The 20,147-nt window shown below is 42.4% G+C and overlaps 1 protein-coding gene across 1 annotated transcript in view; it reads left to right on the top strand.

Moving 5' to 3' along the window:
* The window catches only part of LOC133960850 (EVI5-like protein), a 38,417-nt gene extending 18,827 nt beyond the window's left edge, over positions 1-19,590 (top strand). The window contains exons 12-27 of the mRNA XM_062395691.1: positions 858-890; positions 1,317-1,463; positions 2,257-2,388; positions 2,479-2,619; positions 2,710-2,868; positions 3,211-3,357; positions 4,130-4,225; positions 9,045-9,140; positions 12,101-12,385; positions 14,897-15,062; positions 16,275-16,445; positions 17,025-17,210; positions 18,004-18,404; positions 18,507-18,644; positions 18,815-18,980; positions 19,068-19,590. Coding sequence (XP_062251675.1) covers positions 858-890; positions 1,317-1,463; positions 2,257-2,388; positions 2,479-2,619; positions 2,710-2,868; positions 3,211-3,357; positions 4,130-4,225; positions 9,045-9,140; positions 12,101-12,385; positions 14,897-15,062; positions 16,275-16,445; positions 17,025-17,210; positions 18,004-18,404; positions 18,507-18,644; positions 18,815-18,980; positions 19,068-19,246 — 2,643 coding nt within the window. The 3' untranslated portion in view covers positions 19,247-19,590. The remainder of the gene's footprint in view (positions 1-857; positions 891-1,316; positions 1,464-2,256; positions 2,389-2,478; positions 2,620-2,709; positions 2,869-3,210; positions 3,358-4,129; positions 4,226-9,044; positions 9,141-12,100; positions 12,386-14,896; positions 15,063-16,274; positions 16,446-17,024; positions 17,211-18,003; positions 18,405-18,506; positions 18,645-18,814; positions 18,981-19,067) is intronic.
* Positions 19,591-20,147: the final 557 nt, after the last annotated feature.

Below are 20,147 nucleotides of genomic sequence, written 5' to 3'. Positions count from 1 at the left end.
GTTCTTTTTAACAAACGGAAGCTGGACTTTGTACTTCAGGTTGTCTTAGTTTCATGGTGACTTTCTGTGTGGCTCAAATAACCTCATTTAGTGGAAACTAAAATTAACCAGACACGACTAACTGACAAGTCTGTTTGGAATGTGACAGTGGCACCTTGATGTTGTTCAAGTCGATACGAAGCACTGCATGCTTGCAAGTTGCACCGTTGTATCATCCTGCACCTTTTTGAGTCTCTGAATGGGCATGACTGCTGCGAGCTAAAGGCGCCATGCATGAGGTCTGCCATGGAGAGTGAGGGGGTCTGCTACTCACAGATTGCCTGCAGGGAGGAACGATGTGGTCTGAACCAGTCTGTTATTTACAACCAGCTCGAGGCTGCCGCTGTCTGATGTGACTCTGTCACTTAACTCGCAGGACCTTTTTACCTCTAATTCAAACTGAAACAAGTGAAAGCTTTGATGAATGGCATCAACGCCCAGAGCTTCTGTTCCGTTCAGTTTAACAACATGTAGCTCCTTAACACTATCAACGTTCTGCCTTTACTTCACTCTCAGCTTTAAACCGAGCTGTCCTGTGCTTTTTCCTGTCTGAAACCTGTCTCTGTGTTATCAGCAACACTTAATTCTTCATTTGTCACCAGCTCATTTGCACCTCTTCCACGACACCTGCATGCAATGTTCCTTTTCCACCCATGAATGTAAACATCAGCCTGTAAACAAAAATTTCAAGAGGGAAAATGAACATTGCATTTTTCTTCTCTAAAACAAATCAATTGTTCTTTGTGTGCTTTAAACTGTCCTCTTGTATCTCTCTCTCTCTCCCCCTACTGTCTCTTGTTGATATTTCTGTTTTGTAGGAAAGTGCTTCCTTGGCAGATAGATTGATCCAGGTATATTCCTTATTTTCTCTTTACCTTTATTACTTACGTTGCACCTTCCTTCTTCCTCCTCTTGATCTTAACTGTGCATGCTTATGATCAATACAATTATGGACACAATAAAAATACAAAATCAAATTGACTTAATGATTGTCTGAATCAAGATCTAAACCAGATAATAACCCTTTGTAATATCTTGAATAAGTGCATGCAATACCACATTGTGGCATGTCAGACAAAGTAAGAAAATCACAGCTCACCCTAAAGAAAGCTTATGAAATGAAAATGTAAATTACTCGTGACTAAATTTAAAACAAGCATGTCCTCCAAGAGCCCAATCCCTCGTCTTCTGCTCTGATTTGCCCACCCATTCCGCCCTCTCGTTTTCACTTCTTGTCGTGCTCAACTCAACCCCTCCCTGGATGGTTATGTCCCAAGGGACAAGTGACTCGAGCTCAGGAGGCAGAGGAGAACTACCTGGTCAAGCGGGAGCTGGCCACGGTCAAACAGCAGAGCGAAGAGGCCAGTGGTCAGCTGGAGCAGGCCAAGAACACCATCAGGCAGCTCCAGCAGCAACCACAAGCGGTAAGGAGGGCTGCAGAGCTCCCAGGTTGCAGGTTTGCAGTGGGGATTAGAGCCAATGTTTATCTGGCCGAGTCTGTGAGGAGCTGACACGTCCTCACTGTTTGTGGTGTGCAGCTCCACAAGCTGACCATTTTATATTATTCAGTGTGCTAGAAATGAGAGATGGACTAATAGCTATGTGCTTTCACTTGGACGTGTCATGGTTATGTGTTTCCCGTGCCCTGGTGGCCCCTGTTGCTTAGCAACTCAAATCCAAGCGGTGACAGGTGAGAGCTTCTTTCACTTTGCACACCAGCTCTGGATAATTATGTGTTTTGGTATGCATGAATTAAAAATGGTACATGGAGTACGAGACAGGTCAGCTACCATGTACAGTTGTCATTGATTGAATTTGTGAGCAGTTGTCTCAGAGGATGGTGGATTTAACAGTTGACACCCTGTTCACATAATGTGTCTCTTGACCTCACAGTGTTAATAATTGATGCTTGGAATCCAGATGGTAATGTGCAGGCGTTACCATGTTCTACATAATTTGCTATCATGCTTCACAATGAGCAATCATGAATTATGTAATGGGAAAGTAAAAGACTAAATGAATGATGTCAGGCATTGTATTTTGTATCTCTACCAGAAGAATATAACATGATATGTGCTCACACTACTTTGCTGACAGGTGGATCATTAGTTGAGGTTAAATATTTAGTTTTGCTTTAAAACCTCACTTTGTGGTCAGACATGGATATTTGTTGGCCTGCTTTGCCTCTACTCACTTACGTTTTCCTGATGGTTATAGAAGGGAGCCCCTCGATACTCGGAGGAGTCCGTCCTGCAGCTGGAGACGGAGCTTGTACAAGCGCGACTGAAGGAGGCAGAGTCCCAGTGTGCACTCAAGGAGATGCAAGACAAGATTCTTGATATTGAAAAGGTGAGTTGCGCTAGATACTGCTTTGTAGCACAGCCAGCACACATTTATAATTATCAATTTATTTAAAACATACTTTTCTTTCTTCCCCAGAGGAACACATCCCTCCCAGAAGACACCAACGTAGCACGGCTACAGGAGGAGCTGATCGGGGTGAAGTTGCGGGAAGCGGAAGCCCTGACTGGCCTGAAAGAGCAGAGACAGCAGGTCAGAGACCTGGAAGAGCACTGGCAGGTAAGCGACTAATCTTTCACAAGTGCAACATATAAAATAGGAAAAGGTCTTGATGGTATTTTAATGAATGACTGTAACACTTTTTCTCAGCGTCACATGGCACGCACAGCTGGTCGCTGGAAGGATGCCCCAAAGAAAAATACTATGAGTGAGCTACAGGACGAGCTGATGAGCGTAAGGCTGCGTGAGGCTGAGGCCCAAGCAGAGCTCCGAGAAACACGGCAGAGGATTCTGGAACTGGAGACACAGGTCAGATCATCTTTATATCAACATTCACCTCATCAAGCTGTGCATTGGATTAAAATGTTTTTCCTTCTTATCATTAGTATCTTTATCACAGTGAAGAATTATTTGCAAAGTAAGGTGGGCGTCTAGTTAACAGTAAAACTAAACAAGAGGAAGATATTTTCTTCCTGTATTGTCACAGAGTTTCCCCCAGATGGCAGCAGTCCTCTGCAAAACAACTCAGAAACTTGTGCAGCTCAGTGCAGTGTCACCAATCACATTTTTGTGTTTAGATATATGTGTACAATGTGGAATTGTTTAAGACTAAAACTCAAACAACAAATTTTTTTATCTTTGCTTACACAGAATCAGATTCACAGCAACCACCTGCGACGGGGGGAGCAGGAGAGTCGCAGTCACCAGGAGCGAGTGCAAACACTGACGGTGCAAAATAAAGATCTGCATGTGCAACTGCAAGAGATCAAGCGGAGACAAGCTGAGATTGAATGCAAGGTACATGTTAGAGTCTGCTGCTGATCTGCAACACATAACACTGTGAACACTGGTGCTAACCACTGCAGCTTGTGATATTATGAAATCTGTTTTGATTGGTCTGTTGGCTCCTAAGAGTCAGTATATAGCTCCAGGAGAAGGAGAGGACTATTTTTAATAGTATATCGTGTATGGCTGAACCTCTCTATTATTTTTTAATAATCTTACTATAATAATATAACGATTTTTTTCGATTGAGCTAACGATTATTTTTTCTTGATTTAATATAATTATGAATTTCTCAAAAATAAAATAAAAAAAACGTAATTTATGCTTATTCAATCTTCTCTTAAATACAAACAAATCAAACAAGCCTGCCCTGCACGGCATTTTTCCGCAGCCAAAAATAGCCCAGTCTGAACCGTTTATCTGCCTTTTACAGTCCCATATCTCTCACCAATATAATTTTTGGAAGGGCTTTGTCCAATTCAATAGTATTTCCACAATTTTCTTTTTCACACTGAACTGAAGTTTACCTTTTATAATAGAATAAATATTATTTTCTCATTTCAAGTTAAATTAGGTTTGCTTTTAAAAATTATAATAAAGAGATTTTGAAAAAGGCCATGCAAAATTCATACATCTACAAATAGAAAAACAGAAACATTGTACACATGTTTCTATATGGACCATTCAGCTTCTTCTGGGCTTAGTCTGGGCCTGTTGTCGAAATAGTGTTTAGGCTACTTTTACAGCTGCCTGTGAGTCTTGTGCGGTTTGTTTTTTCCTGCAGAGCAAGGAGGAAGTGATGGCTGTGAGGTTGAGGGAAGCTGACAACATTGCTGCTATGGCAGAACTCCAGCAACAGATCTCGGAGCTTGAGATTGAGGTAAAGTCCAAACACGTTAAGTCTCTCTTTAAAATCCCACTCCTGACTGTGCATAAAGCATCATATTTCCTCCACTTCCAACCACATTTATAATACAACCTGATTTCTAAATTTGATTTGACTTGTAGTTTATTGCAGACCGTATGAACATAAGATATTTTATGTTTTTTCTGGTCAACTTCATTTTATTTGTAAATATGCATCCATTCCTGCCATTCAGGCCTGCAACACATTCCAAAAAAAGTTGGGACGGGGCCATTTAGGGCAAGTTATGAGGTACAACTATTAAAAAATGAAGTGATTCGAAATAAGTGATGTCAACAGATGATTGTAATCATGGATTGTAATCAGGTTGTTACTAAGTGACAGAGCAAAAACATACAAAACAAAATCTTCACCACCTTCATACCTTTCAGACTCTGCATAATGAACTCTGTTGAGTATGTCAGTAAAACACACCTTACTTTCCTGTATTTTACGGACTGCAGTTAGGAACAGTCTTTATACAGCCTTCTTACAGGTTTGGTTTTTTAGCCACAGCCACAAAATCAGGAGATAAAGTACTGTGTGTAGGGCACAGATTTCAGACGTACTGGGTTGTTTAACAAACTATGATCAAAGTCTAAATCTGCCTGAAAACAGAATTTTTAATTTAATATCCCCCTTCATTTTCTGAATCTTAAAGCAGACTGAGAAGCTTGTGTTTCTTCTATAGTTTGCTGACCAAATATGTTGACAATTTGTATTATTTGTGTGAAATTAGTTTGATTTTATAACTTTAAAATTATTTGTCTCCATTGGTGTTTTGAACAAATGTTAAATATTGTGAAACTGTTACTGAAGACTTTTTGGATTCATTATATTGATTGAAACTGGGCAGATGTGTCTATAAATCTCCTGTTGGATCAAGTCTCAACAAGCAGGAGTGAAGAGATCAGTATTTATCCTCAAACAAATGTAACGCTACACAACAAGGGTGACCAAAACAAATACAGGCCTGTTTTCACAGCGCAGACACTCAAAAGTAATGACCGATAACAGATCAAATCAACCAAAAAAACGATTCTGAAGTAAAGCTGCGTAATGAAGAGTAAGTGTGGCAGTAGGCAGATGATGGTGTTGTATAGACTACAGAAGATAAATCATTGAAACAGTGAATGATTATTGTTATAAATTTCAAAAGAAAATCAATCATACCATGAGGGTAAGCATTTAACTCTGCTTATTTCACAGTGATTGCTTTTTCTGTGGGTTCGGCAAATCCTTGTAAATTGTATATTTTTCGTAAACTATGGTGACTTAGAAGCTGAATGTGAGATGTATCAGTGCCTGTTGTACTGAGCAGGTTGGATACATTTGTTGTATTATTCTTTTTTAGTTGTTGTTGAGATGACACATTTGCTTTTAAGGTATCTAGAATTTTGAATTTTGACCATTACTGCATTTTTGAATCACCATAAAATAATTTAGGCTTACTAAATATGATATATTGTAGTTGTAATCATAAAGTTTATCCTGCAATAATATCAATAGTAAAGTACATGTAAAAATGACAGCTTAGTACTTATGGGGCAGAAGGACAGCTCTAGTGGAAACAGTTGTGGCTTAAGGCCGGTGGGGTGGGCTTCATAAACGTACATAGATGTGTAATGTCTTTCCATATCATCTAAGCTGTAGGCCCAGACTATTTATATGTTTGACACCTACAAAATATCCTCCCCCTCTTCCCCTACATAGACATAGACAATCACACAGTGTGGTCTGAGGTTTTGTTACTAAGTGATAGAGCAAAAACATACACCACCAAAACTTCACCATCACGCCTTCATACATTTCAGACTCTGCAAAATGAACCATGTTGAGTTTGTCAGTAAAACGCACCATACTTTCCTGTATTTCAAAGACTGCATTTAGGAGCAGTGTTGTACAGCCTTCTGACAGGTTTGGTGTGTTTTCTTTCTGTCTGAGCTGAAATCTTGATGATGTGTTTCTGTATCTGAGATTGTGTTTTCTGCTCTGTAAGTTGTGGGTGAAATTGATTTGCCTCAGTCACAAAAAGCGGAAGAAAATCAGTTTCTTGGCTTCTTCTTCAGAGAAGGTGAGACATGTTGGTGGTGACAACTTGCAGCTCGGGTTTAATGTTAGAGATCAGAGGTCACTGAGGGATCAGATTGAGTACATGAATGTCTTGAGCAAGTATTTACATTATAAAACAGCAGAGAGTTATATTTGAAAACACTTGAGTGAAGCTCTAGGTGTCTAGGTCTTTGTAGGATTCTATCCGTTTCAAATTCAGTGGCCACACATAATGCCACTGTTCCTGGGCTGAGAGGAAGTGGTTTGCTCATCTTGAAACAGAGACTCTACCAAAGGTGGCATGTATGGTTGATTTTGAGGTTTGTAAGACATGCTCAGAGATTTATCATAATTGTTTTTGCCTAAAAAGCACATTCTGTCTCTCTCTCTGTGTGTCTGTGTGTGTGTGTCACAGGTCAGAAAATATTTGGACAGCGACACAATTTTCATAACTTTGGACCTTTATGCTACCACAATGGACCTAAAATATTTGGGCAAATTAATAAAGTAATAAATGTTGAGAATCCTTTGCATGCGACTGTCTAAAGTCTGGAACCCTTCGGATCACCAAACGCTGGGTTTCCTCCTTTGTGATGCTTTGCCAGGCCTTGAGTGCAGCTGTCTTCTGTTGTTGTTTGTTTGCAGATCTTTCTGCCTTTAGTTTTGTCTTAAGCAAGTGGAATGCATGCTGAATTGGATTGAGATCAGGTGATCAGAATTCATGCAGCTGCTTCCGTCTTCTGTCAAATCATCAATAAACACTGGTGATCCAGTGCCTTTGGAAGGCATGCATGCCCATGCCATCACACTACCTCCACAGGTTTTACAGATGATGTGGTGTGCTTCAGATCATGAGCCGTTCCAATCCTTTTCTATACTTTTCTCCTGTCATCATTCTGGTACAGGTTGATCTTAGTTTCATCTGTCCAAAAATGTATGTTCCAGATTTGGCTTTAAGATGTGTTTTGGCCTTTCTATTCTTGAGGCTTGTGAATTGTTTGCATCTTGTGGTGAACCCTCTGTATTTGCTCTTGTGAAGTCATCTCTTTATGGTAGACTTGGACAAGGATCTGTCTACTTCCTGGAGTCTTGGTCAATTAACTAGATGTTGTGAAGGGTTTCTTCTTTACCATGGAAAGGCTCCTGCGATCATCAACTGCTTTTGTCTTCACTGAGCAGCTTAGTGATAATAAACCATAAATTTAACACTGTGGGAGTGACTTTTCACACGTTCTTCACACCTTCAGGGTAAAGCATACATCGCTACCACAGTGGAGATGCACAAGGTGTAAGAGGACTTTGAAAGTGCTTGATGAAGCTGTGCTTTTTTTTCTGCTGCAGAACACATGACACACTTCTTCCTCCATGTTTGTTTTTCATCGGAATTCACGTTCAATCCTGCAAATGTTCAACACTTCGGTTCAGAAGGTGGCGGTAATGCACCTAAGTGTAATTTGCCAACTGCCATGAAAAAAAGTGATGAAGCAGATATCGTTTGTAAGATTTGCAAATTTTGGTGAGATTCAAAGTCTCTGGAGTCTCCACTGTGAAATTTCTTCCTACAAACGGCAAGTGTGTACAGCCACTGGCCTGGTTGTTATCTTGTTTAGGATGTTACTAAGGTATTCTGCAATATGAGTATTTGAAGATCTGGTGGTTTTACCAATGTCCACATAGACATTTTAACATGTTGATGACATTGGCTAGGGGAAGATCTGTACCGACCAGAATGTTATCCATATTAGCGGCCTCTTGTATAGGACACAAGGAGTTTTTTGGAAAAGCAGTTTTCAAGTTTCAAGAGTCAAAAATATGCCAATTGTCTTTAGTTGCACTCTCACAAACTAAGTTCAACAGACTGAGGCTGAAAAAACGTTTGACGACCCCAACTACACAGTCTGACACCTGCTGATTCACCCAGCTGAGCACGAGGAAGTCTTATTAACTGCCTGGCCCCATTATCGTTGCAATGTTTTTGGAGGGACAAAACCTCAAAAACAACCGATTCTGGTAATAATCTCACTTGTTTCGACCTCTTGTGAAAAAAGGGCCTACTGGGATCCACGAAACACGGCTGCACCTTACCACAGGAATCACAACCCCTATCTGTATTTTTGGGGTGTTGGTCGGACCAGAGACGACTCTGACACCCCACCCCTGCGGCGTGCAGTCTTCCCTTATTTGCGTTGGTGCTCCTGTGGTTTGAACTCCACCGAGCAACCTTTTCTGGTCTCACAGTAGAAGTGGCAGGTTCAAGGGTGTGATTGAGGTTTGAACGTGTGTGCATGTGTTTGTCTCCAAAGTCTGCAGATGTCTCTACTGAGGAGAGTAAACATCACATGGGCTGTTAAACTGTAAAAGCTAAGAAGCTGCCTCATCCCCAGGGCCCCAGGAGGAAATCAGATACAAATTACACTGTCTTGTGTTTCCTCTGACATCTGTCATTTTGCTCGCCTACCACACTTGCAGTGTACACCATCATACTGCTGTTTTAGCTGTGGAGCTCTAGTGTCTGTTTACCCTGAATGTGCAGTAGCTCACAACTGTTCATATCAATGGGTATTCAATAAGTGAAATTTGTTCTCTTGCTCTTTAAGTGATTGTTGCGTTTGATATTTAGTCTCCAGTCTAGCCACTTTAGTGTCTGCCAATGTGTTCACATGAGGCTGAGATATGCCTTCACCTCCCTCCACCTGTTCCACTGTGCTTCTTTTTTAAAACCTGATATCTTCTCTACCAACAGAAAGAAGAAGAGAAGGTCCAAGGCCATCTGAACCACACAGACTCGAGCCAGTACATCCGTGACCTCAAAGACCAGATATCGGAACTAAAACATGAGGTGATACCTGCAAAAATGAAGCATCACGCTCAGTACTAATCAGGACAGCAGAGTTGTTATCTTGTGGAGGTTCAGATTTTGTTGTTGCCGCTTCTTTGATGTAGCGTTTCAGAAGACTGACAACATTCCCTCAGATATGGTTTTGCTTTGAAGCAAACAGATTAGTAGAAGTGTTAACTACACCCAGAGACTTCCTGTGTGGAGCTGACACCGCACACCTCTTGTAAATACCCTCACAGATAGTACGTACAAATGTTACTACAAGTGGCTTGAGCATGCTTGTCACAGTGCTGAGCTCAATTGATATTACTTTTATTTTAATTTGTGTTTATATGATGTTATTTATAGATAGTCATTTTTGCCACACTTGTTTCCAATTATGTATGTTATGATTTGTGTTTTGTTTTTGGCTGTTGTGACTAACATTGAGCTTTGAACCAGTGGGTGATCGTATCCAAATGTGTAAATTACTGCCAGTCAGAGTACAACACCGACCCAGAGTTTTCAACTAAAACAGAGACGACAGCATTTCCAAACTTCTCAGTTTTAGAAAACTCTGTAACCTGAAGTCTGGACAGTAGATATAGAACTAAAACATAGTAGCATGGATATGACCTAAAACTGTTGAGGGGGTTAGTTTATTAGAGGGTTGGCAGTTGAATTCTGTTGAACTAGGTTTTGCAAGGAGGATTAAGTTGACTGGACCTTAAATGTATGCCTCAGTTTGCCCATCAATCAACACACCTCAGCTCTCAGGGACCACTCCCTGAAAAGAAACTAATGAACAATAATAATAATCATTATTATTATGGTTGTGAAAAATATCACAATATTTGTGTCATCACAAATCTGAGGCATCTAGTTATTAACAATCAGCAGATCGGTTTTTACAGGAATAATATGCATTTGTGAACTGTGGTGTTTGTGAACTGTGGTTAAGTGGAGCTACTTGCTTTAACCTCTCCTGACACTTTATAAAGGCCGAGCTGTCATTTCCCCTCTCACTTGGTTTTGCCTGGTAGTTGTCAGGGTTTGAAGGGCCCTCTATGAATCATGCTAGGTGCTACCTCAAGTGTGTGCGGTGAGCAGACCTGAAAGTTGACAGTCCCACCATCCTCCACAATCTGCATTAAAACCTGCATCATATTGCTGGAAACTCTTACTGCTGCCAGACATATGTTGATCACGTCATGATTTCCTTTTTTGCATGGCATCAACAGGAAGTGTAGACAGGTGCAGGTAAACACAGGCTTATTTTTGTTATTCTGTGTACTGTGCTCTGAACTGGCCTCTGAATGCGTCTCTTCCTACATGTCTGTCTGTTGCATGGCAGGCCACACCAGGTGAGTTGGTACAGATTTTACGTGTGACCTTGTTTTGGCCCCTAACCACATTGATATGTGGCCCCCGCTGAAACCCCCAGTTGTGTCTGTCTAATTCGTAGGGAGGGAGGTGAGCTCTGCTTGGAATTAGAGGTGGAGAGGTTAACCTGAAGTCACACCTGCCACGTGGTGCTGAAGCTTTTAGGTGTCACTAGTGAAGCTTGTGTGAATACACGTTAGCTGTAGCTCAAATCTTTCCATAGTTTGTGAAAGTTTGTTTGTGAGTGTGAGAATAATGATCACATTTCTCCGCAATGGAGAAACAAAAAAACACCCACAGCAACTGCAGTTCCATCGTTTTACGTTTGTTTTCCACCATCAGTCACAAAATCAATCAAATTTTATTTGTATATCCCACATTCACAAATCAAAAGTTGTGTCATAGGGCTTACAACCATTTCACTTTAGTTCTCCAGAATGATGTGAAGTAGACAGGAAATTATTTTGACAAACCACATAGAGTTGAGATTCATCTTTTTATCATTTTTTAGAAAAGAAACAATCTTGTGGTTTTTCACCTTCCACCTTTGATAAACAGAGCATAGCCACTTCCCTACACCTTTTCATGAGACACATTCAGGATTTTGTCCCAAACAAAGCAAACCAATGAAGAGGAAATTATGCAATAGCTTTCTCCCAAATCCATGTTACTGATTGTATTTTATAATATGTAGTGCATTCACACTGGAATTTTGACCAAATAAAAATATAGGCACCAGAGATATCAGCACGAACACACAACTGGCTTTTTGAGTGTGTTCAAACACCATGAGCAGAGTGAAGGTCTTCACACACCAAGCCCCTAGTTTTCTGCCTTTTTCGCATCTGTCAACCTCGTTCCAGAGAGTTGTGAGTGTGTCTCTGCTGTAGACATAGTGCCCGCTGCTGTTTGGGATCAATTGGGTCGCAGGAAATAGATTTCTTCTTTTTAATGTGCAGTCCCAGTGTTGCTTGTAGTGTATTTAACTAAGAAGCAATGGGGATAATGCTGCAGCTCCTCAATGAGAAGATGCAACTCTTCTTGTCCCTGAGAGCTTCTAACGATGGATGGAGCCAATGTTTTCTTTTTTGCGATAAGTGTGAGGACACAAAACCATTGTCACTCCTCGACTCTTTAATCTCCTACAGCAAATTTTGGGAATAAATAGAATGATAAAATCCTTGAGCTCAGTGTGCAAGGGTCCTGAGTGTGATGATTTTTATTGGATGACAGATCTTTTAAAAACGTAAGAAATAAAACTGACAGCTCTGGAAAAACGTTCAAGCTAATACTTTATTTCAAACAGTAGATGGCGGTAATGCACCTTCAAGTTGGTTGCCACCAACAAAATGAACAGAACAACGAAGAAGTAGACTTTACACTACTGTTATGTTGTATGGAATTGGGACACAGCTCATTATTTTCTTGTGGTTTTTAAATGGACTGCTGCCTGCATGTCTGATTTATGTAAGACAGTGATACAACTTCAGTATTGTGTTGCATAGTTTGTTAACAACATACGTGTGTCTTTTGACTGACCTGCTATAAATCTGTCTCTTTTGCATCACTCCTAACACTCACCGTGCTTCCTCCCGCAGATCTTCTCCTTGAAAGGAAAGAGGAGTTTGGCCAATCAGCCCAGTTTTGATGGGATCCACATTGTCAATCACTATGTAGGGGACGAGTCTTACCAGTCTTCAGATGAAGATGGAGTCAAGGCGCCCACCCTCCAGGACAACCAGCCGAGGAGCAGCACCCGCGTCAGACTGCGTCCCAACATCAGGGATACCGACAGCGATGAGGAAGAGGAGGAGGAAGAGGATGACGACGGGGAGGCCCTGCGGCTCTCAGTGCCTCCGAGCGGCAGCCACAAGTCCACCACCGTGTGACAAACACCCGGAGTCGGAACACGGACTGTCAGCACCCACAGAGGAGGAGCCGGGAGGGGGGGGGGTTCAGCAGCTGCCTCAGAGGACAAGTCTGGATGTGGAGTTCTGAATTTCAGAGGGGAAATGCATTATCATTTCATATCATGAGAATTACACAAGTTGATTTAGTTTTTCTTCATTTACCTCCTTTTTTTTGTAGTTTTTGTTATCCTCATGAGGGCAGCAAACACCTGACCGCTGGCAGATCATCAGCCTGGAGGATCAAATCATGTGGAACGTATCAAACTCAACTGGGACACGGAGATCAGAGGAGGGGTTAGAGGGGTTTGTGTCTGTCTGTCTGTCTGTCTGTCCCCCCTAACACCCCCTCACTTTAGACTGTCGGTACAACACAGAGACAGAGACTGTGCAATAAAAACATTTAATGCTCTACTACACACTTCATCCAATGTATTTTTATATTTTTAAAGCATTTTATAAATGAACATCAGAAATGTATCGATGCCGTTACTACTAAGTGTCCATCATGAGGAGGCAGGACTGGGTGTGTATATGTATGTGTGTTTGTACATTCATACAGTGAGAGGTGTCTGAAACCACGTTCCCAATGGAATGAATGAGACAGTGGTTTCAGAGTTGTTCGGATCCCAATGTTCATATATAAAATATATGCGTATCTGTTGTCTTTATGAATTTGGTCAATGCCTGGTATCAAACCTGCGTCCTCCAGAGTCGACCTGAGGGTAACGATGACTGTTCAGGCCTTGGCACACGCCGCATGCCTTTCACTAGAAGCTGGTGTATCACAAGCTCAGTGTCATCTGCATACATGTAGATATGTAAATGTATATAATGGTTGTTGTTTTTTGTTTTCAATACCTTTTGAACTTGAACAAATGTATCTATTGCATATCTGACTTTTAGAATATATTGTACAACTCAGAAGAAAAGGGACATTTATAGGTTGGTTAAATAACAGAAATGACGGACGCTGTTTTTGAGGCGAGCGAGGTGAATTCCTGTGAAGAGAAAAAGAATAAGTGACCTCACTCGACATGTTGATTATAAAAAAACAGAAGAGGACAGATTTAGTTCCTAACGACTGTTGCTATTGAAACGAGTTCTCTGAAAGCATCGCAGCTGTACTTTCAGAATGAGCCCCCTCACAAAGCAGAAAGGAGCACATCAGCTGACGCGTCACACGAGCAATGTCTGTCACTTTTTTTCTGTGTGTCACAAATTTGCAAAGAAATGGATGACGGTGTAAGGGAACTTGAACCCGGGGACGATATAACACAATCTGGAGATTAATCAGGATCTGTACCGAAGTGTTGTCAGCCACAGGTCAGTTCTACTCCACTAACAAAGACCTGCATGTGTATGAATTTCTCTGATTGTTCAAGTGGAACACTAACTCCTGTCTTCACTGGAAGACAGAGGAGACTGTGGCGATGGGTTGGTGATAATCACGTTCATCTGGTCAAGTTACCCTGCGTCATCTGAGGGAGAGGAACACTTTATGGCACTTTTGAGTCTGCAGTGCAGTAAGAACATATGTCGGCACACTCTGGAGACTTAAATGAGATTGTTATATGTATGTGTGTGTGTTTGTGTTTGTGCATGCGAGTGTGAGCGAGAGAGATGAGTTCATAATAAAATGTTTGACTAAGCCGTGGCCTGATGTGTTTTCATGCTGAAAGCTGTAGCCTGAATCTGTGAGCGGGCGTCATCTGTCTGTCTTCCTCTGTGAAGATTCTAGATTGTCTCAGGAAGTGATTTCTCTCGCGGTTTTCAGAACTCAGCCTCATCTTCTGATCATTTCATGCAGAAACCACATTTTAAAAGCACATTCCTCGTCAGGCACTTACCCACTAAAAGATTTACCAGGTTCGTATTAATTCTAAGTAGTGATGATTATTTAGGGCAGTCAGGTTGTGATGTTATCATTTTAAATTGCTGTGATTGATTACGCATACAAATATTCTAAAGTGAAAGTCAGTTACAGTTTATTCAATTGTTGACAAACTGCTTGTAAAATCCTCAACATTTATCCTTTTACCAGTGAATTGGACGTGCAATTTATATAAGTATAATAAGTGTCACTGTAATAATACGTCCAATACATGTATGCACGACTATTAACAGGATATTATTTTTACAGTTTAGAAAGATTTGCAAACGCATTCAATAATTTTAGATTAAATTGTATGCAGCTCTTGAACAGTTCACCATAATGTGGAGCCATAGGAGGAGTTGAATCATTTAGTGTTTTCACATATATGGAGGCGTTTAGAAAAATTTCAAAAAAAAAAACCTTCCTGAATGCAAAATTTTAATTAAGCATTTGCTTATGCAAAGTATTCAAATAAATTATTATATTCTGTTCCACGCACATGAGAAAAAAACAGTATTTGTTTTCTGCAGAACTACTACTAGCATTTTGATTTTGATTACTGTCATTGGGCCATTGTTTGTTTTATATTGAACTCTTTACCTTCATGGCAGGATGACACAGTTACTCTTTATTACGCACAGAGGCCACACTCCTCGGTGTCGGCCCGTCGCTCTCCTCCGGCCAGCAGCAGCAGCTCGGGGCCTGTCGCCGTCATCCTCCACTTTTATCGGCTCTGGCTTCATATCTCCACCGACACGTTGTCCGGATGCAGCGGCCGTACTGTGTCTAATCGAGCCAGGACATGTGGCGCTTTGATTTCCTGTCCTCTATCCCCTGAATTTTGAAATCCAGGTGAATACAATATATTTTATTAATACTGATTGATCATTATAGAACAGCCACTCCACCACTTTTACCTGAGGGCGCGTGTATAGCACCTGCAGGGGTTAAAGGCACCAGGACGCACGGCTCGACCCTTTCTTTCTTTTGTTACGTGCGTAATGACGCTCACCAGCCTCGGTAATATGCGTCCCGGCGCACAGAGAGCAGCCTGTCTCTCTGACCGGCGTCTTCCTTAGTGTATAATACCCTCGGGCGTCTAACGGAGAGTGTCTGTCACATAATGACTAAGTGTGAGCGGGCTCCACTGAGCAGCATGACTCCAAACGTTGTCATGCGTGGACCCCTGGAATCTGCAATAAGGTTTGATCACGATGAGCATTTATTGTTCATTGTTGCCAGAGACCTGTATGTATTTTGTCCGTTGCAGATGTCCCCATAAAGCTTGTGTGGGTTGTTAAAAATCTCTAATCTTTATTAAGAAGAGATATTTGACCACTATGTGCTGAGAGCAGGACCTCGGTGAGACCCCCGGGGTGCGCCCCCGCGTTTCCTCTCCCCTACAGCCCCCTCTCCAAAGATTGAGTAAAGCACTGATAAAAAAGAAGCGTGGATCACTTCCCCTGATTGCCACAGGCTCCTCTGCAGACACGAGCCTGATCCGTGGCAGGAGATGGGATAAAACCCGCAGAGAGAAAAAGCCCCTTACATTCACACTTATTGTCTATATTCAGATGCTTGAAGCTAAACCAGGGCAAAAGGCGCCGCGCCGCGTGACAGGCCTGCGCGCTTTCAACTCTGTTTCTGAAATGAGTGGATCTTTTTCTAAGGGTTGGAAGGGGGTGGGGGTGACGAGAAGTCGCCCCCTCTGCAGACTGTTTTCCTGTCACCTGTAAACAACGCAATAGTATAGATGAGAAGGGGTGGGGGACACCTGTCTGCCCGGGCAACACCTGGCGCACGGGGCGGGCCGTGGCTGCAGGCGCATGCTCCGTGCGTTGGGTTGAACGGTTCAAAACACTCGGGCCCACATTACCCCCCCCCCCACCCCCACCCCCACACACACACATATTATACCCCCAGCAGCAGCAGCAGCAGCAGAAGCAGAGACCGGATCAAGTGTGCGCAGAGTTGAGAGCGAGCAGTGACGGGACTCCTCTCTGCAGCTGGATCTTCATCAGCACCGCAGCTTTCGGGCCACATCAGAGATGCCTCGCTCCTTCTTGGTGAAGAGTAAGAGGGCGCACAGCTACCACCAGCCCCGCTCTTTGGTGGACGAATACAGCAGGCTGGACTCGCTACTGGCGCATATATGCTCAGGTATGTTCACAGTCCTGTCAGGTTCCGAAAGTTTTTTTTTTTTTTTATTTAAAATACTGTTGCAAATAATTTATAGGATATTTATTATGTTGAAAAATGTATCTATAATCTCACAGGACTGGAAAGCTTCATTTAATTCATAAATGGTAAATTGTCTGTATTCATCAAGCGCTTTTCTAGAATTTGTCATAATAGGCCTTATATATGAAGGCTTTTAAATAAATATTTTTCTTAAATTGTCAAATATCTAATGACGTAATTGAACAACATGAAGATTGGAAACTCGTGTTTACATCGTTTTTTGCAAACGAAAAAACGTTTGTGAATTGTTTTTATTTTTCTATTTGATCGCCATGGTTTTTCTATATGATCTTACATTACAGGTTATTTCTAGAAATAATGTCAAATAAGGTGATGACCATTGGCCTAGCCTTTGCGTCATTTTCCACGTCTAATAAGCTCATAGGTTTAGAGCGATAATTGTAACGTAAATGCCATAATTAATGTATTTTTAAATAGTTAATTAAAATGAAAACATTGCTTTACTTCCGTGCCTGACTCCGCTGTGGGTCCTCTCAGAGCCGGATACACTCCCCGATGACACCGACATGACGGTGGACAGTTACGGGCTCTCTCCGGATTCCCCTCTGGCCGACGTAGCCGACTACTGCCCCAAGACCCCGCTGAGCTGCCCCGGCAGTCTGTGTGCTCCGTCCCCGGACTACGAGGACATCTGGAGGCCTCCGTCTCCCTCTGCATCGCCAGGTACTCGCACACAGCTCCACACACCGCTTCTAACCTGCTGCACCAAGACAGCCTGGACACTGAGCGGAGAATCAAGGAGATCATCTCTTTGTATTAGTTCTGAAAGTCGAGCCACTGACACAAGTCCATGTAAGATTATTGTTGTTCTGTTATTATTATTAATATCATTAGGGTATTATCTTGGATTATATGGAACATATTGTGGTAGCCTCATATTATTTTTGCATATAAATATGATCAAAATAAGATAAGATTATACTTTATTAGTCCAAGAATGGGGACATTTGCAATATTGCATCAGCAAAAGTCTGTATCAGTATCATGCAACACGTAAGTGTAAGGATGATACAAATATGAATGGAATTAACAATAATATATACAGTGTATTAAACAGGGAAAATGTGTGCAGTGTGAGAATATGTATAGTGAATGGATTTCTACAGTATATATGGGTCAGATTACTGTATACAGTTTACCTAAAGATGTTGCCCCGCTATAACTAATACATTGCTTATGTTATATCAGAGAAGTCCACTTGTTTATATATAAAACGTTCAGTCCAATGTCCCAGTGCTAACTGGTCTGCACATCTCCTCTATTAATCATGTGCTGTTCCTTGGTTGCTACAACCCTCACCTGGGGATTCTGGGAGAGGACATTGCATGACATCGCACACATCAGCCTCGTCCTGCGGGACCCTGGAAATGCTCCCTTCCCTTTAGCCATGTCACTGCTTTCATTCAATTTTAATTCTAACCCCTACCCCCCTGTCTCCTCCCTCCCTCCCTCTCAGCCGACTCGGACAAATCTCTGTCCCCCCTTGTGGACGAGACCCAGCCCTTCACCGTGCCCTTCCGGCCGTACGCCTGGACCAGCTACCAGGGACCCGGGCTGAGGCCCCCGGTGCAACAGAATCTCCACCGCCACCCCGGCCTGGAGGTGGATAGGGGCGCGGCGGCGATTTCCTTCTACGGAGATCATGGCACGCACTCGGCGCTGTACACGGAGCGCGTCCTAGGCGAGGAGGCGTACGGTGAATACAGGAGACACGCCGCCGCCGCTGCCGCCGCCGCCGCTCTGCTGTTTCCTGACGGAGGCCTGCAGGGAACAGCGCACGGTGCCAAGGCCCCGTCTGAGCTGCTGTGTCCCAGCCTCATCTCGAACGGTGCCTACAAGTGCATCAAGTGCAGTAAGGTGAGCCGAGGGTGGCCTGGGTTGGCTGGGCAGTGTGTTGTGTCCAAAAAAAAAACGCAGCAAGTGAAACGATTCTTTAACTTGTGTTGTCTTCTCCTCCAGGTGTTTTCCACTCCACACGGTTTAGAAGTCCACGTCCGGAGGTCGCACAGCGGCACCAGGCCGTTTGCGTGCGACATGTGCGGGAAAACCTTCGGCCACGCAGTGAGCCTGGAGCAGCACAAAGCCGTGCACTCGCAGGTAACCTCACACCCGCTGCGCCATGCGATTCACACCTTTCCTCTGTGTTCTTTCTCGGGGGCTGCATCACGCGTCTCGCTGTCAGCCTGCGTCTTCCTGTCAGGAAGGATGTGCTGCGTCGACATCACGACTTGAACCTCACCTCACGTGTGTGACTTTGCTTTTATCAGGAGAGAAGCTTCGACTGCAAAATCTGCGGCAAGAGCTTCAAGAGGTCGTCCACGCTGTCCACGCACCTGCTCATCCACACCGACACGCGGCCGTACCCGTGTCAGTTCTGCGGCAAGCGGTTCCACCAGAAGTCCGACATGAAGAAGCACACGTTCATCCACACGGGTGAGTGGAAGAAAAAAAAATCTGTTCAAAAAAAATCTAGAAAGAAGTGACATGTTTGCTAACTGTGTGTTTGTGTTTTCTGCTCAGGCGAGAAGCCGCACAAATGTCAGGTGTGTGGGAAAGCGTTCAGCCAGAGCTCCAACCTCATCACGCACAGCAGGAAACACACCGGCTACAAACCGTTCGGCTGCGACCTGTGCGGCAAAGGGTTCCAGAGGAAGGTGGACCTGAGGAGACACAAGGAGACGCAGCACGGACTGAAGTGAAGGAGACACTGTGTCCTCCCATGGTCTGACCACACACAGACGGACATTTTACGCAGAGAGACATTTTACGCAAAGACATTTAAATCCCAAATCGCCCTGTTTGAGGACATTGCTTGGATTAAAGGACCACGCCGATTCTCTATTTAAAAAAACTTAAATGTGAAAAGCGCATTGAGAATATATTTAATTATTGTTTCTATTTATTCTATCAAAGAAATGGTGAAATAGACAAACGGGTTTTTTTCATTGTGAAGACATGTGAGCAACACTAAACTCCAGGCTGCTGTCAGGCCCAAAGAAAAGCTTTGACTGTGACATGATGAATAAAAACCCATGAGTATGATCATGTTTGATATGCGAATAATATTAACTTCACACCTTAATGAAGACACCAAGAAGAGAAGAGATGAAATCTGCGCTTTTCCAAAGCACAGAGGATTTTTTTTCTCGCTTGGTACAAATGCGGGCAAAACAGCCTCCTCACACTGTGCGATTTTATAAACAGGAGGGTTGCTGCCCTTATATATATATATATATATATATATATATATATATATTTTATTTTTCAGTTTTACACAATTTCAGAATAAATGATTTGTCATTTACAAAGTAAAAGCATCACATTTTGCCTCAGCAGGTTAAATTTTCTAGTTGGTTTTTATTGAAATTTAAAAAAGCAATACATTTTTTTATATAGTGTGGCAAAATCTTTAAATGAAATGAAAGTCAGTGCAAATTTAAACTGTTAAATGTTCAATTATCTAAATATTTAATAATATTAATTCAGGAAAATAATCTTCTACCCTCTAAAACTACAAGCTGTGGTAAGATGTTTGGTTTTAACTGTGTTTGTGTGGAAACCAAAGGGAAGGGACACTTCACCACCCTGCTGCTGTGATTG

The sequence above is a fragment of the Platichthys flesus genome, chromosome 9 (assembly GCF_949316205.1).
Source record: "Platichthys flesus chromosome 9, fPlaFle2.1, whole genome shotgun sequence".
Classification (NCBI taxonomy): domain Eukaryota; kingdom Metazoa; phylum Chordata; class Actinopteri; order Pleuronectiformes; family Pleuronectidae; genus Platichthys; species Platichthys flesus.
The sequence above is the reverse complement of the archived record's forward strand: the minus strand, read 5'-3'. Positions and strand labels throughout refer to the sequence as shown.